Source organism: Ambystoma mexicanum, chromosome 4p (assembly GCF_040938575.1).
Source record: "Ambystoma mexicanum isolate Mex_15411 chromosome 4p, UKY_AmexF1_1, whole genome shotgun sequence".
In the NCBI taxonomy this organism is placed as follows: Eukaryota; Metazoa; Chordata; class Amphibia; order Caudata; family Ambystomatidae; genus Ambystoma; species Ambystoma mexicanum.
Genome location: NC_090927.1, coordinates 868678767 through 868695387, shown reverse-complemented (window position 1 = coordinate 868695387; position 16621 = coordinate 868678767). Strand labels below are relative to the sequence as shown.

Here is a 16621-nt window from a genome sequence, read left to right as displayed (position 1 = left end):
AGAGACTTCGGGGCTCCGGGGTCTACTGAAGATACTTTCTCGTAAAGAAGAAGACGGGAGGTTGGCGTCCCATCCTGGGCCTGCGGCGACTGAACAAGTACATCAAGGCTCAGAAGTTGTGGATGGTCACCCTCCAGCACGTGCTGGGACAGCTGGAGAAGGACAATTTTCTGTCGTTGTTGGACTTGGAGGATGCCTACTTCCACATCCCCATTCTAAAAGGACACCGGAAGTTCCTCAGGTTCGTGGTCCAAGGATGGCACTACCAGTTCAAGGCCCTCCCGTTCGGATTAAAGTCGGCACCCAGGGTATTCACCAAGTGCCTAGCACCGGTGGCGGCGTGGTTACGCATGCAAGGGATCCACGTCTATCCCTACCTGGACGACTGGCTCATCCGAGCATGGACATGGGAGCTCTCTGTAGAACACACAGCGAAGATCGTCCAGCTACTCACGGACCTGGGGTTCTTCATCAACTTCCCCAAATCCCACCTGGTCCCTTCGCAGGTCGCCCTGTTTCTGGGAGCCAAGCTCGACACAGTGGCACGGCTGGCCTCGCCGTCCGACGAAAGGACCAAAGCCATCCTGGGCAAGGTGCAATGCCTGCTAGCCACGGACGTAGCCTGGGTAAGATCCATCAAATCCCTTCTCGGGATTATGTCCTCCTGCATCTATCTGGTACGCCTGTGCAGACTTCGAATGCGTCCACTGCAGAGTTCCTCGTCGCACGCTGGATCCAGGCGACAGGCAGCTTCGAGGACAGGATACCGCTCAACGAGACCTTCCGACGAGCGATCCGGTGGTGGGGCACCCGCACTCATCTGACAGCGGGCGCAGACTTTCAGACCCCAGCCCACCAGGTAACGGTGACGACGGATGCCTCCCTGGAAGGGTGGGGAGCGCATACCGGAAATCTCCACGGAAGAGGCCTTTGGCTCCCGGAGGAAAAACAGCTTCATATCAACATTCTGGAGCTCCGTGCAGTGTTTTGGGGCCTCAGGTCCTTTCTTCCGTCCCTCAAGGGCAAGGTGGTGAGTATCTTCACCAACACCACCACCACGATGTTCTACATCAGGAAGCAGGGTAGAACCAGATCCCCAGCCCTGTCCAAGGAATCCCAGGATCTGTGGCACTGGGCTGTCGACCAGGGGATGTTTTGGTACCTTTTCATCTGGCAGGGATAAAGAACACCATTGCCGACTCACTCAGCAGGGAGCTGCGCTCGTGCCGCGAGTGGGAGCTACGCCAGGATCAAGTGGATCGACTCTTCAGGCTGTGGGGCAGACCCCAGGTCGATCTCTTCGCGACGGCGACAAACTCCAAGTGCCAGAGGTTCGCCAGCAGGTTCCCCCAACCGAGGAGCATGGGCGATGCTTTGTCGTTCCCCTGGGACAACCTGTTCCTCTATGCTTTCCCGCCATTGCCACTGCTACTCCGGCTCGTCAACCAGCTCAAGAGGTCCCGGTGCAGGATGATCCTTGTCGCACCGGCGGGCCGAGACAGAGCTGGTTCCCGGACCTTCTGGACTTATCGACGTCCCCACCAGTCAAACTGCCCGTGGACGCGGATCTTCTCTACAGAGAAGGAGGCGCCATTCTTCATCATGACCCGAAGTCGCTGAACTTGCAGGCCTGGCTCCTGCAGCACTAGAGTTTGGAGGATACGATATACCGGCCGACTACAGAGAGGTTCTTGCAAAGGCCAGTGCGTCCTCAACTCTCAAGTGTTACGGACACAAATGAAAGAGGTTCTCTGACTGGTGCCGGGCACAGAAGATTACCCCTCTACGGATTACGGCCCCTCAAGTACTGCCGTACCTACTGTCGTTGGCCAAGGCTGGACTAGCTCACGCCTCCATCAAGATACATCTGGCTGCCATCCCCAGATACACCAGGACAACAGGACGGGTGTCCTTGTGGTCTCATCGCCTGGTGAAGGAATTTATGAAGGGACTATTCCGCTCGGACCCGCCGGTGAAGGCCCCAGCCCCGGCGTGGGAGCTCAACGTGGTGCTGACTAGGCTCATGGGGACCCCTTTCGAGCCTATGCATACGGCACTGTTGAAGTTCCTATTGTGGAAAACAGATTTTCTTGTGGCCATCACCTCCGCACGGCATGTGGGAGAGATTCAGGCCCTATCTTGTAAGCCTCCATACTTGACTTTTCACGACACGAGGGTGGTGCTCAGGACGCATCCTTCCTTCATGCCCAAGGTGCCGTCGGACTTCCACCTCAACAGGCCTTGGTGTTACCAGTTTTCTTCCCGTCACCTTTGTCGCCGGCCGAGAGGACTTTGCACTCGCTGGATGTAGCTAGAGCGCTGAAGTTCTACGTGGAACGCACGAAGAGTTTTCGGAAGACGTCACAGCTTTTTGTGAACTTTGGACCTGTGAATCAAGGGAAGGCTCTCTCGAAGGCTTTCATTTCCAGATGGCTCTCCGGCTGTATCATGCACTGTCACCAGTTGGCAAACCGACCGCTGCCCGGCCGTCCGAGAGCCCTTTCGACCAGAGCGATCGCTGCTACCACGGTGTTCCTGTCTGGTGTGCCCCTGCTGGACATCTGCAGGGCTGCTATGTGGAGGTCGACGCACACATTCACGAAATTCTACTGCGTCGATTGGGATTCCAGGGAGGAGTCCAGGGTCGGCCAAGCAGTGCTGCGCAACCTGTTCGCCTGAAGGGCCTGGTGAGGAGGTAAGAGTTGCTTAATGTTGAATTTATGTATTGCTTAATGTTGAGCCTTTTGCCACCTCCCGTGGTTGTGCATGTGTGTACTGCTATGTAATCTTATATTGATGAGCATGTGAATCCATGCCAGACCCCATGCTGGAGAAGGAACAAGTTACTTACCTGTAACTGTTGTTCTCCAGCATGGGTCTGGCATGGATTCACATGCGAACCCTCCCGCCTACCCCTCTGCGGCTCTTCACTTGGTCATACTGCCACTTTACGTGCTACCAAATCTGAGGATGGCTGCCGGAGGCGGGGCTTAGGGAGAGGGCAGTCATTGGCTGTGGGCAGTATGACCCAGAGATCAGTGATTGGTTACTACTAGGAAAGACAGATCAGAAACAAAACTGATACTGATTTCTTTCTGTACCGAGGATTCCCAGCCTGACGACTGGTGAATATTCATGAGCATGTGAATCCATGCCAGACCCATGCTGGAGAACAACAGTTACAGGTAAGTAACTTGTTCCGTATTTTACCTTGTATAGCTCCGGTAGCCCGCGGGCATCAGGACGCTTGGAAAAGACAAACACTTACTATCTAGATACGCCTCAAGAATCTGCATTAGGAACTACATTAGATGACTAAGAACTCCTTTGTTATCTGAATAGGTGAGTCTTAACCTATTTTCTGAACACAGAATGGCTACTTTCCATTCTCAAAGAGTCTGGCAAGTTGTTCCACAGCTGAGCTGCCAACACCACAAAGGATCTTCCCAACCCAGACTTGAGTTTGTACTTGGGAATAGTCAAAAGGCTCTTACCTTCGGACCGAAGCTGTCTATGTGGTGCATGTAGAACCAAGCTATTCTTTAAGTAGCTTAGGGCTTTACTGTAAAGACATCTATGCACCAATGCTAGAGATTTAAACTTTATTCTCTCCTCCACTATAAGCCAGTGGAGGGATATTCTGTCCTTGGTAACATGGTCTCTTCTCTTTTGACCAACCTAACTGCATCATTCTGAATGACTTGGCATCTCGCCAAGTCCTTAACAGATGCCCCAATCAAAAGGGCATTTCCATAATCTAGCCTTGACAGCACGATGGCTCTAGCAATAGTAGCCATATTACCTTCATTCAGATATGGTCTAATGGCCTTCATGAGCCGTAGGTAGTATGCTGTATTTTTTTGCAAATAGTTGGTCTACGCTTCAGAGTCAATAGCAGAGTTCACCATCATACCGAGGGTTTTAACCTGAGAGGACACTAGGATTCTAGCTTCCTTAATCTGAAAGGACTTGAAGTCTGCCCCAAGTTTGGCTAGCTGGTGACTGGAGCCGAACAACATCAGTTCGGTTTTAGTGTCATTAAGACACATCCAGTTGGATTGCATCCATTCATCGATCACCCTATAGACTTTGTTGATCTTATTACTGTCTCCACTGCGACTGCCCTCTAGCTCAGAAATAAGCTGCGTATCATCTGTGTAGTTTGTGAAAAAGACTCTGGTTTCCACCAGAATACTACACAGAGTATGCATATAGATGAGCATGGGCGACAAACTAGCACCCTGTGGTACACCAAACATGATAGAACAGGGGTCGGAGAAACTACTTCCCAATTTACTCTGGCATGGCGATCAGATAAAAATGATACCAGCCACTTAATTGCCAGATCAGAGCAGCCAACATTGTCGCTCAATGCTTTGATTAATGACTGATGATCGATCAAATCGAAGGCAGCGCTTAAGTCTAACAGCATTAAAATCCCTACTTTACCCTTGTCCACCAGACTCAACATGTGATTCTGGAGGTCCAGCATGGCCGTCTCCGTACTATGAGATGCTCTAAATCCGGACTGTTGTTGATGTAGTGTCGAGTGTTTTTCCACATAATTTTGCAATTGTTGTGTGGCTATTTTATCCAGGATTTTGAGAACAAAGTTGGAGTTCGTAATAGGACGGAGATTGGCTAGGTCCTTTGGGTCCAGTCCAGCTTTTTTGACCAACGGAGTGATGGTGGCCTTCTTGAGCTTCTTAGGGACCAATCCCTCTTTAAAGGAGGCATTAACTATTTTCAAAAGGACGTGGGCAAAAAGTTCCTTGTGTTGAAGTATTTCCCAAAATGTCTTGTTTGGGAAAGCAGTGGAAGAGGCACTCAAAACAGCAAAAGATGAATATGAGACCCTTAGGTCCCTTGGTCAGCTAACCAATAAACCCATGAACCAACGAGGGAATAATAATTTGTTGCTCCCGTGGTCAAAATTCCAAAAGAGGGTCCAACTACTCCCAAGGACAAGTTACATTGTGGGGAAACAACCAACAGAGTACCCAGAATTTCACCAGAGGTCAAAAAAGGGGCCGTGGTAGAGGCAACCCAGGCAGAGGCGGTACGCCTCCCAACAAACAGCGACGCTCCGCTCGGGGGCCCCTTCCCATGCATGCCCAGTAGGGGGGCGCATTTCCAGCTTCACCCACGCATGGGAGGGGATCACATTGGACAGATGGGTGCTGTCCACAGTGTCCGCGGGATACTTCATCGAACTGTTGGAGCGCCCCCGCGACCATCCTCCAAGACAGAAAATACACTCCTTGGAGCACCAAAGAATACTCCTCGAGGAGATCGTCATTCTTCTTGCAAAGGACGCGATAGAACTTGTCCCGGGCAACCAGGTAAACAAGGGTATTTATTCAACTTACTTCCTTGTGCCAAAAAAAGATCTAACAATGCGCCTAGTATTAGACTTAAGCCCAGTAAAAAAGTATGTCAAGCCTCAAAAATTTCTCATGACTACCCTCCAAGAAGTAATCCCCCTACTAAAGAAGGGAGATTACATGGCAACACTGGACATGAAAGATGCCTATTTTCATATTTCCATGTTCCCAGCGCTCAGAGGATTCTTGCGCTTCAAGGTGGACAGTCAGCACTACCAGTTCAAGGTGCTGCCCTTCGGTATAGCCTCGGCTCCAAGGGTATTCACCAAGATACTGGTGGTGGTGGTGGTGGCGGCGCACCTACGCAGGGAGGCAATCCCAGTGTACCCTTACCTGGACGACTGGACATCCAAAGAACGATCGACCTCCTCTTCGAATTGGGCTTCTCAATCAACGAGAAAAAATCAAGCCTGGTGCCAGCACCTCCAAACAGTTCTTAGGAGCTGTCCTAAACACTTAAGAGGGGTTGGCCTTTCCATCAGAGGAAAGAATTTGGAATCTGTTACTGCAAATTCCTCAATATCAGTCCGGTCGTCAGATAAGGGTTCGCAAAGCGATGTTTGCTAGGCATGATGGCGTCATGTATTTACCTGGTTCCCCACGAGCGCCTGTGCATGCGACCCATGCAGGAATGGTTGGCGAAACAGTGGTCTCAGGCAAGCGGTCAGTGTGACGATCTAGTGGTCGTTTCGCCAACACTAGTACAGAGTCTTCGCTGGTGGACAAGGGAGAATCTTTCAAAGGGGAAAACCTTTTACGATCCAGAAATACAGGCTATAGTCACTACAGACGCGTCCCTCTCAGGATGGGGAGCACACCTCCTTATCCACACAGCGCAGGGCCTCTGGTCTCACACAGTAGCCAAGAATCACATCAATCTGCTAGAGCTTCTGGCAGTCTTCAGAGTGCTTTGAGCGTTCGAACCCCACCTATCGAATCTGTCAGTGCAGATCTTAACGGACAGCATGACCGCAATGTTTTACTTAAACAAACGGGGGCACTCGTTCACCAAATCCGTCCAAACTTGCCTAGAAAATGTGGATATGGGCACTCAGACGGAACATTTACCTGTCATCTCAACATGTTCCAGGGGATCTCAATTCATTAGCAGACGCTTTGAGCAGGGACCCCCTCCCGGAAGAACACGAATGGTGTCTACACGACGAAGTCGTAGAAGACCTCTTCTCACAGTGGGGCTCCCCACTATAGACCTGTTCGCCACAAGCGAAAACAGACAATGCCCAGGATTCGCATCCAGGTTCCCCCAGCCAGGCTCCATGGGGAACGCTCTATGGATTAACTGGTCGCGGATGTTTGCCTACGCTTTTCCACCAACCCCTCTGTTGAGGAAAGTGGTCAACAAGATGCACAGGGAATCGATGACGCTCATCCTAGTTGCTCATATGTGGGCGAGACAACCGTGGTGCCCGCACCTGCGCAAACTGGCAGTGTGCGAACCCATCAGACGCCCGTGCTGGCACAAACTACTATCCCAACACAAAGGACAAACAGTGCATCCTCAACCCAGCTCGATGAACTTGGCAGCATGGCTCCTGAAGTCATAGTTTGGCCATCTCAATCTACCACAGAGATGCATGGATATCCTAAAAGAATCAAGGAAACCAAACACTAGACACTGTTACTTTGATAAATGGAAGAGATTTGTTATTTTGTGCCAGAACAAACAAATCAACCCGGTTGATTGCACTCCTTCCAATATTGCCACCTCCATGCTCCACCTTCTGGACGCAGGGTTGGTATTTAATTCACTCAAGGTACACCTGGTGGCGCTGTCAGCCTACACCACCTCCCATAACAAGGTGTCGTGGTGGAAAGTACCAGTGGTTAAGGCCTTTATGGAAGGGGTGGAAGACTCCACCCTCCAATTCGGAACCCACCAGCATGATTGGACCATAATGTGGTGCTTGCTAAACTCATGCCCCCCACCCCCTTTGAACACATGCATAAAGCTAGTCTCAAACACCTGACTTAAACTACACACACTAGATGTGAGAAGAGCGGTCCTCTACTACGTAGACAAGACCAGACCGCTAAGAAAGACAGATCAACTGTTTCTCTGTAGCTACAGGCAGAGAAGGAGATTGCGTCTCTAAAGGTGCCATCTTTAAATGGATAGTAAAATGTATCCAGCTGTGTTACTCCCTTTCAGAAAAGACACTGCCTTTTACGCCAAGGGCCCACTCTACAAGAGGTACTGGGGCCACTCTGGCTTTCATTGAAAATGTACCCCTTGACACCATTTGCAAAGCAGCTACATGGAGCTCTATTCACACTTTTACTCAGCACTACTGCATTGACACTCATTCCAAGACAGATACTCAAGTGGGACAAGCGGTTCTAAGACATTTGTTCGCTCATGACCCTTTTCGCATCCCACCTCCTTCTTCTAACACTGCTCGCTAATCTATGCACAGCATGCGATCTAAGCAGATTCCACAAGCATCAGAAGGGATACATTACTCACCGTAATCGTATTTCTGATGCTTGTATCTGCTTAGATTCACATGCACCCGCCATTCCTCCCCTCTGAGAGAAGGCGCATGGATGCTTGTAGTCTTATCTATCTATCTGCTTGGATACTCTGTACGCTACTCCTCCTGCTACCTCATGTCAGAAAAAATACAATCTGAGGGTCCTACACGCGTGAGGGATCATGGGTATAGTGGACATCACACTAGGGATAGTATTACTGGCACGCCCTAGGTCGACGCCCATTTTTGAGTTTCGAAAAACAAACTGCAATACTCTGCAGCTTCCACTAGATGTCGGCCTTTTTTAACAAATCTTTCTATTTATAGTAGTTACTGGTCACAAACAAAGTATGTTAAAATAAAAATGTTTATATACATTTACTTCCCTGGACCCAATCAAGACTGTGAACTACTTTTTAAGTACTTGAAAAATCCTTTGACTTCGAAGAGAATGCTGTAAAATACTTCCACCTCAACATCGTATCTGGTGGTTTAATGGAGGAGTGTACAATGTTTTAGGAAGGCTGGCTTCTTCTTCTCGCTTTGTAGATCGATTGAAACATGACGGCAAGAGACACATAGAAACATTATGGTGACGGTGTGGTGTTTTAAAGTTTTCTACCTGGTCACTCTTTTGCCAGGTTTGAATTTCCTTAGTTATCTGTTTGTCCAATAAGAGATGTATTCTCCCCTACTATTACAAGTGCATGTTGTGTTTTTGTCCGTTTATTGGATCTTAACAATATATATATTTTTTTTGATAGGACCCACCTTGAAGTTGGATTAATGCAAAGAAATATGCCATCATGACAAGGTTCCGCAGAAGAACATGCATTACTTTACTTTGTCTTATTTTCTTTGTATGTTCAATAATGATGGGCCTAAAGACTTTAAGACCTGACAGTGCTGCTTTTGGCAATCCCTTTGGACTTGGTCTTCTTCCAGAATTCCACCAACGTACCACGGCACAAGAAAATGCACGAGATATCAAGAATGAGGCAAGAGATGAGACTGCAACCCACTTGAGGGTTCCAGAGAGTATTTTGAACACTGGCTCCAAGGGCATAGTGACAGTGCAAGAAGAGTTGGATGGATTACCTGCACCTAATTACAACTTCCACGTTTTCTACTACACTTGGTTTGGCAATCCACAGTTTGATGGCAAATATATTCACTGGAACCACCCCTTGTTGCAACACTGGGATGCAAAAACTGCAAATAATTACCCAAAGGGAAAACATAATCCCCCAGATGATATTGGTTCCAGCTTTTATCCTGAATTGGGAGCATACAGCTCTAGAGACCCTTCCGTCATTGATGCTCACATGAGGCAGATACGCACAGCGACCATCGGTAATACATTTTTTTTAACCTTTTTTCATTGTTTTAATTTGGGATTTCTTTGTTAATGACATTGGGTTTGGAAGTAGGGCTAGGAGAAGAAGAAAGATAAATATTGCTTTTTAACTTTCATGTTACCAGTAACTACCTTAACTCTTTTTAGTAATATTTGCTAGAGCACTCCGCATCAGCTGCCTGTTTCAATTTTCTAATGTACATAAAATGTTTGGTCCAGCATACAATATAACAAAGAAGGGACTAAAGGTGTGGTAGAACCCAAAGGTAATACATTCCATTAGGGTTGTCATTATTTTGTTTTTGCCACAGGTCACTGGCTTTGGCAGAAGAGGATAAAAGATAAGTAAACAAATATACGCAATTCCCAATTAGACAGTAAACCTAAAGAGTACAAGTTCCAAGACAGTGCAACCTCCAAATCTGGGGGAAATTGTACAAAGTACATAAACCACCTAGGTTTCCTTCTCAATATGGAAGAGGGAGACAATTCCAGCATACAAAACACTTCAGTAAGTAACATTCATCGGCATGCTCTTGTGTTATTGCTGCCAATCAGGGTTGTTCTGGTGGGCAATGTTCACACACTGTCGAATTCACAATGCAGCAGTCCCAATTTACAAATGTGTTTACACACCTAAATAGAGCAAATGTATGCAATTTGTTTGCGAGTGCCTAGATTTCATCAGGAATTGGTGCACTGAAAAAAATTTGAAAAATCGACTTGGCCAATTTGGAGTTCGCGGTTTTGAGTTTCACAGTTCATACATTACGCAATTGCCTCTGAAAGCACATCAAAATCAAGGCTGACTTTGATGTCAGTTTCAGATGTAATTAATTTGCATGAACAGGTATGTGTTTACCAGTTCTTACATTAAGCAATTGTAATCTCCTGAAAACTTGCATAAAACTAAGTGCTAACCTCTTTGTACAGTTGGTGCACATTAATCCAAGTATAAACTGTGAAAGTTATATATACCTCTTGTACATACTGACAACACACATCAATGTTACATTTTACTTTAATGTGTGCTTTCATACATATAGGAGGTATACAATTCATGATCAAGATAAAGCCGAATTTCATATTGAAGCCTACATATTTATAAGAAACACTTTGTTTATTCCTGACAAATAACACTTTTACAAAGCATGCTCTTATGACATGTGCTTGTACAACATGCGCTCCTATTTGTCACAGAGGACTGGGTCGTTGGCTCCTGGCAGCGGAGCACAGTGGCCCACGGGTAGGGAGGTTCCTGAAGCCCAGGTGGGGCGTTCCCGATGGAAGTATCTGCTGTCTCCGGGAACTTTAGCACCTCTGGGCAGGGGACCCTGGTGGGCGCAGCCATCTTGTCAGCACTGAGCTCAGAACGTGCAAGTTTCACAGTGCATAAATTATGCCATTGCGTCTCCTGAAAACGTACATGAAAGTCAGGGCAAACTTTGATGTCAGCTTTCAGATAAATCAATGTACACACATTGTAACACACTGTAAAACACACACTCCAACAAGTGGCAGTAAGGCAAAGCCAATAGGTTATGGACATGTAGAGAAAGCACTTTACGCAAGCTCAGAATTAATATACTGCTTCTATACAAAATGTACATGCTCATGTACAGAACGTACATTACAAAAACTCAGAATAAATGTACAGCTTTTATACAAATTTAACATGTGGAGTATATACCAGGGTTTTGAAATAGAGATAAAAATGAGCAGGAGCCAAAACCAGCTCCTGCGTGTCGGGCATCACCCAGCAGGCAGGAGCTATTGCTGGAGAACCAGGAGCGGGAACACTGCACACTACAAATCTAACTTCCACATCAGATTGACACTGTAAAGTTTTGCCCATTGTATATATGAGCCGTAATATTTAAATGTGTCCTTATTATTTTGTTAAATTCTAAAATATTTAAGGTTAATGTCCCTTTTTTGTCTGGGATCCAAAAGTAGCTCCTGGTAACTGGGTTTTAAGCTAACAAGGTTCTAGGGTAGAAACAGGAGCTAAATAGCTCCCAGCAATTTCTAACCCTGATCTACATTGCACACACTCAGAATAAATGTACAGCATTTATACAAAATGTACACGGAGAGCAGTCTGGTTAAACAGCGATGTCAGCGGAGTACAGCAGCCGGGCAGGAAGACGTTGTCAAAGGACTGAAGATTCCTAGTGCAATGGTAAACGGAGCATGTTGGATCCTCCTCTGAAGGCTGAGCAAGGTACACTGGGGCGGACCCGCAGGACTTGTTTAGCTGGGGAGGGGGCTGCTCGATTTCTGATGGTCTGATTTGACCGTGGGCCACGCAGCGAAACAAAGAACGGAGGGGTTGTGTGTCAGGTGGCCCCCATTCACCAAAGGACAACTCGAGTGAGACAGTGTGCGTTTAATGCCAGAGGTGCGGGCAAGGCTTCTTCAGTGGGTTGTTGTGCGGAGCTGGAGCCGAGAGAGCTCGTCAAGGTATTCAGTCGCTGCATATATATCAGAATTGTATCCCAATGGTGGCTGGAGTGAGAGCTTCCAACATGGCCAGAATGAGCAACACTGGCCAGAACCAGCTTGATAGCAAAGAGGACATACCTGGCATCTTCCAGGAAATAGTCACTCGGGAGTGACATTCAGACTTCAATGGCGGATATGCAAGGCATAGTGGATGTCTTGGACTAAGTTTGAAGGCCTAGAAAACCACCATCTTCAGGGGGACATGCTGGAAACGAGCTATGGTGCGAATTGTGAACGAAGAAACATCGTACATATACTGGGGCTGAAAGAATCCGCTGGGGATTCATCCTCAGACTGGGGGCACCGTCCCCCAAGAAGTCGGGGAAGCACGATCCATCATCAGAGGGGTTGTTACAAGAGCTGTTGGATGTTGGAGGGTGAAGTCTATGAAGGGGGTTGTTTTAGCTTTAATGTGCTGGTCAGCACTGCATGCTTACGTTCTGTGGGTATCGCTTTCTAATAGGCGATGGGTGTTTTGCAAGGCAATGAGGACTGATCCTCGTGGCCCATTCACAAATGGGCGTCTCAAGTTTTGCATGTTATTGGCTTGTTTTATTCTATTTTCAGGGAGGGTGTGTATGGGGGAGGGGAAGGCAAGGAGGTGGGTTTTGGGTCATGGAGTTGAGAAGCTTGTACGAGGGAAATGGGTGTCTGCATGGTCTACGAGGCGGTGAAGCTTATTTGGAGAGGGCTTACTCCTAAAGGAGGGGGCGAGAAGGGAAAGGGCTTTGGTAGAGCATGGTCTCAGAAAGGACATAGGGGTGCTGGAGAAACTGGTGTTTGGTGGAAAGGTGAATACGCATTAGGCTATTCCCTTGTTGAAACAGAAGATACAGGAATTTAAATTCCTGCAGTTAACAGAGACTGAAGAAATTGAGATTCCTCAATCAAAAAATATATGAGCAAGCCATACATTAGTTTTCAGAAATTTATTAGCAGAGTTTGCTAATTAAAATGGTCTTGATTGGCAAAACCAACCCATTGATTAGCAATGTTGTAATACATATATTTTTTTAAATGTCACCAGAAGTCATGTTCATTATCACGTGTCCACTTGTTAATATGATGAATCTACCCCAACAAAATGACACTGAGGTTTAGATACACTAACCTAAATGTAACTGTAAAGCATAGAGACAATGCAGTGTTTTTACGGTATTAATACTATAATTATGCATTATGTAACAACTTTAGATTTTTAGGAAGAATTGCATGATTCTTTTTTCAAATAAATAAAGTTAACGCATACTGGTCTTTGCCAGGTAGGATATGGTTAGCTTAATAAAAGTATTATCCTGATTACGTCTAGTTTGCAATTATTAGAAAAGGTATAACCTAAACCTTGCCTAGGACTCCACACAGGCCTTTGGATGTTAGAGTGGAGATGATTACTGCTTCCCTCTCTCCATTAGCCCCCTTGAGTTTGCAGGGAACATAGAAAAGAGGGTGGAGAGAGCCCTCAGGGCAAGAGAGGAATGCAGGGGGAGTGTGCTTTTAATGAACATGTTAACTTAAATAGCCAGCTTTGCTGTACAAGTGTCAATTTAATTAGCAAACCTACATAATTGCATAGCAAATTGCTATGCAACACTGCTTATTTTATTCCTGGATAAGAAGGGTGACCAGCCTGACTCCATGCTAGCAGCATGGCTCAGGGGACAAAGGATGTCCAGGTGGGTGGATGAGATCAGGGAGGAGGATAAGGCAGTTGCCACAACCTCGATTGGAGTAGTGCCTCGTTCATTCCAGCGCTAATGTGTGTGATACGTAATAAAGGGAAAGACCCTTGGGAGTGTCATAAAGACCCATATCCCTTCTAAATGTGGATGCCAAGATTTTCGGCAGGGTGATAGCATCCAGCTTTGAGAGTTTGGTACCAAAACTAGTCTGCGTTGAACAGGGGGGCTTCATTCCGGGAGGCAGGGTGTGGACACTAATGAAAACTCTCAATTTGATGGAATTGGCTCGGGAAGAATGGGGACCTGGTACTCTTGACGCCGAGGCCAATGATCGGGTGAATTTGCAATTCATACGTCCGGTTCCGGCAAAATATGGATTTGGAAAGAGGATGCTCAATGGCATAATGGCCCTGTACTCTGACCTGAGGGTGAGGGTGGTGGTGGTGGTGGTGGTGAACGGGAGGAAGTCAGTGCAATTTGGCCTACAGAGGGGCACAAGGCAGGGGGTATTCCATTTCTTCTCTGCTCTTTGTATTGCCCCTGGAACTGCTTGCAGAAGATATGCAGCAGAATGATCAGGGGTATAGAGCTGGGTGAAAGGATGTTCGCGGACGATATGAAGTTACACAGGAGAGACCCTTTGGGGTCCATTTCTGGAGGCATTCACTGATATTGACAGATATCGGTCACTCTTGTTTTAAAGTGAATATAAAAACATCCATTTTTAATAGGCTGAGGAGGACACAAAATATTTGGAGGCACGGCATTTAGTGATTCAGAGGAACAGTCTTGGATATCTTGGCATTGGGGTTACTGGGATGCTGGGGGGGGGGGTTGATAATGGACGGGATACTTTGTCCTGGGTGGGTAGACTGAATGCGTGCAAAATGACCATGATGCTGAGCATCCTATATGATAGGATATGGCATTTATAATGCGACTATACACAAGTTTTTCAAGGCACGATGAGGCAAGGGAGGGGGATGCATGTTTCAGATGATCCCAGTCAGGGACCGGAGTCGTTCCTGAAAGAAACCAAGGCTAGGTTTGTGCGATTTCTATGTCGGGGCAAGAAGCAACAAATCTCCTACGAGTCATTGATCCGCCTAAAAAATTAGGGGGTGTAGGCTTACTAAACCTGGAAGGGTATTACAGGGCCTCTCAAATGAGGGCTGTGGTGGCCTATAATAAGAATGATAGTGATAAGTGGTGGGCATTTTTGGAAAATCACTGGTTGAGACCGGCCACTCTGGGGGAATTGGCTCTCTGTGCCACCAAAGTCTTTTCTGAAGAGGGTGAGAAGCCACCCCCATATTGGGAATGGTATAGGAATCACAACATGACCTTTACCGCTTAGTCGCAAATCGGCCCGCTTATTAGAAATGACTTTGCAGAATCGCTGAGTTTTCAGAGGTGGTTTGAGGCTGGGCTAGAAAGGGCTGGACAGTTGTGGGTGGAAATAAATGTGCCACTATACAGCAATTAGTAGAGCACCTTAAAAGTGGAAAGATGCCCACATTCTTTTACCTAAATCTAAAAGAGGCAATGACTGCAGAGAACGGACTCTTTTGTAATGTATATTGATATTGCAGGAGCTATGATTTCGTACTTATGCCACTGGTCCAAACCAGGTCTAAGGGCTCAGGGGGACTCCGAAGTAAATGGGAAGGGGATCTGGGACTGAAGACGGGGGACAGGTTATGGGAAAAACTGTGTGTGAGAGCTTAGAAGACATCTATGGAATGTCAATAGAAGTTGCATGGAATCAATCTCTTGCATAGATGACAGTATGACCCGGTAAAGCTATCTAAAATGTTCCCTGTGGTGAGCCCCTATTGTTGGAGGAGCTGCAGTGAAAAATCTGATTATTGGTATATGTGGGGCTCCTGCAGTGTAGCCTAGTGCTTTTGGAAGGAGGTCTTGGGTTGGATAAAAGGAGTGGAGATGATGCATATTCCCCCCTAGTCTACGTTGTAGAGTTCACCTAATTCAGGCGTGCCTAGCGGGGTGGGGTAGGATAATTTCCTTCCCAACACTAGTTTTCATTGGGTTGGAGAAACGAGAGGATTGTTAGTTTTCCCGGCCGCATATGGGTCATTATTTGTTAGGTAGAATATGTATGACGATGAAATGGAAAAGTGAGTCCCCGCGGAATGAGAGAGAATGGGCAAATAAAGATGGGGATTTATTCGAAATAGAACACATTACTGCTCTGCTGCATGGGCCACTGTGATCCAGAGCAATGGAATGGGCACAGTTCCTACGCCAATAAAGTTCGAAGGAGTGGTGCGGACAACTGAAGAAGTGTCTTATTGATGTCCTGGGGTGCTAAGGGGCTTGTGTTGTGTCAGGTGATGCATATCTACCATAATGTACGCAATATGTGTGAGATGGTCTCATACCGTTGGTCGGCTGGATCACATTATTGACGTTCTTGCCTTGGAGGGACCAGGGTCAGGGGGAGCTGAAAAGTTGTTGATGTAATGTGTAGTGAAATACTGTACTGTTTGAAAGGTGCAATAAAAAGAAATGTAACAAAAAATGAGTGGAATTTCCAGTACGCCCCCAGCCAACCCACATGTCACCTTGCACTACTGATCACCAACACATGTCTCCCAGCACCCCCACCCCCCAGCACTGTGGGGCACCCTCCACCAGGCCCCCACTCATGTCTCCCTGCACCCCCACACCCCAGCAGTGCAGGGCACCCTCCACCAGGCCCGCACTCATGTCCAACTCATGTCTCCCATCACCCCCACCCCCCAGCAGTGCAGGGCACCCTCCACCAGGCCCCCACTCATGTCCCCCTGCACCCCCACCCCCCAGCATCCATGGGCACCCTCCACCAGGCCCCCACTCATGTCTCCCTGCACCCCCACCCACCACCAGTCAGGGGCACCCTCCACCAGGCCCCCACTCATGTCTCCCAGCACCCCCACCCCCCAGCATCCAGGGGCACCCTCCACCAGGCCCCCACTCATGTCTCCCAGCACCCCCACCCTCCACCAGGCCCCCACTCATGTCTCCCATCACCCCCACACCCCAGCAGTGCAGGGCACCCTCCACCAGGCCCCCACTCATGTCCAACACATGTCTCCCAGCACCCCCACCCCCCAGCACTGTGGGGCACCCTCCACCAGGCCCCCACTCATGTCCCCCGGCACCCCCACCCCCCAGCATCCAAAGGCACCCTCCACCAGGCCC

The 16621-nt window shown here is 47.7% G+C and overlaps 1 protein-coding gene across 3 annotated transcripts in view; it reads left to right on the top strand.

Annotated features, from left to right (window-relative positions):
* The window catches only part of MANEA (mannosidase endo-alpha), a 315645-nt gene that overhangs the window by 138423 nt on the left and 160601 nt on the right, over window positions 1-16621 (top strand). For all 3 annotated transcript variants that reach the window (XM_069606445.1, XM_069606446.1, XM_069606447.1), the window contains exon 2: window positions 8641-9229. In XM_069606445.1, coding sequence (XP_069462546.1) covers window positions 8683-9229 — 547 coding nt within the window. In that variant the 5' untranslated portion in view covers window positions 8641-8682. The remainder of the gene's footprint in view (window positions 1-8640; window positions 9230-16621) is intronic.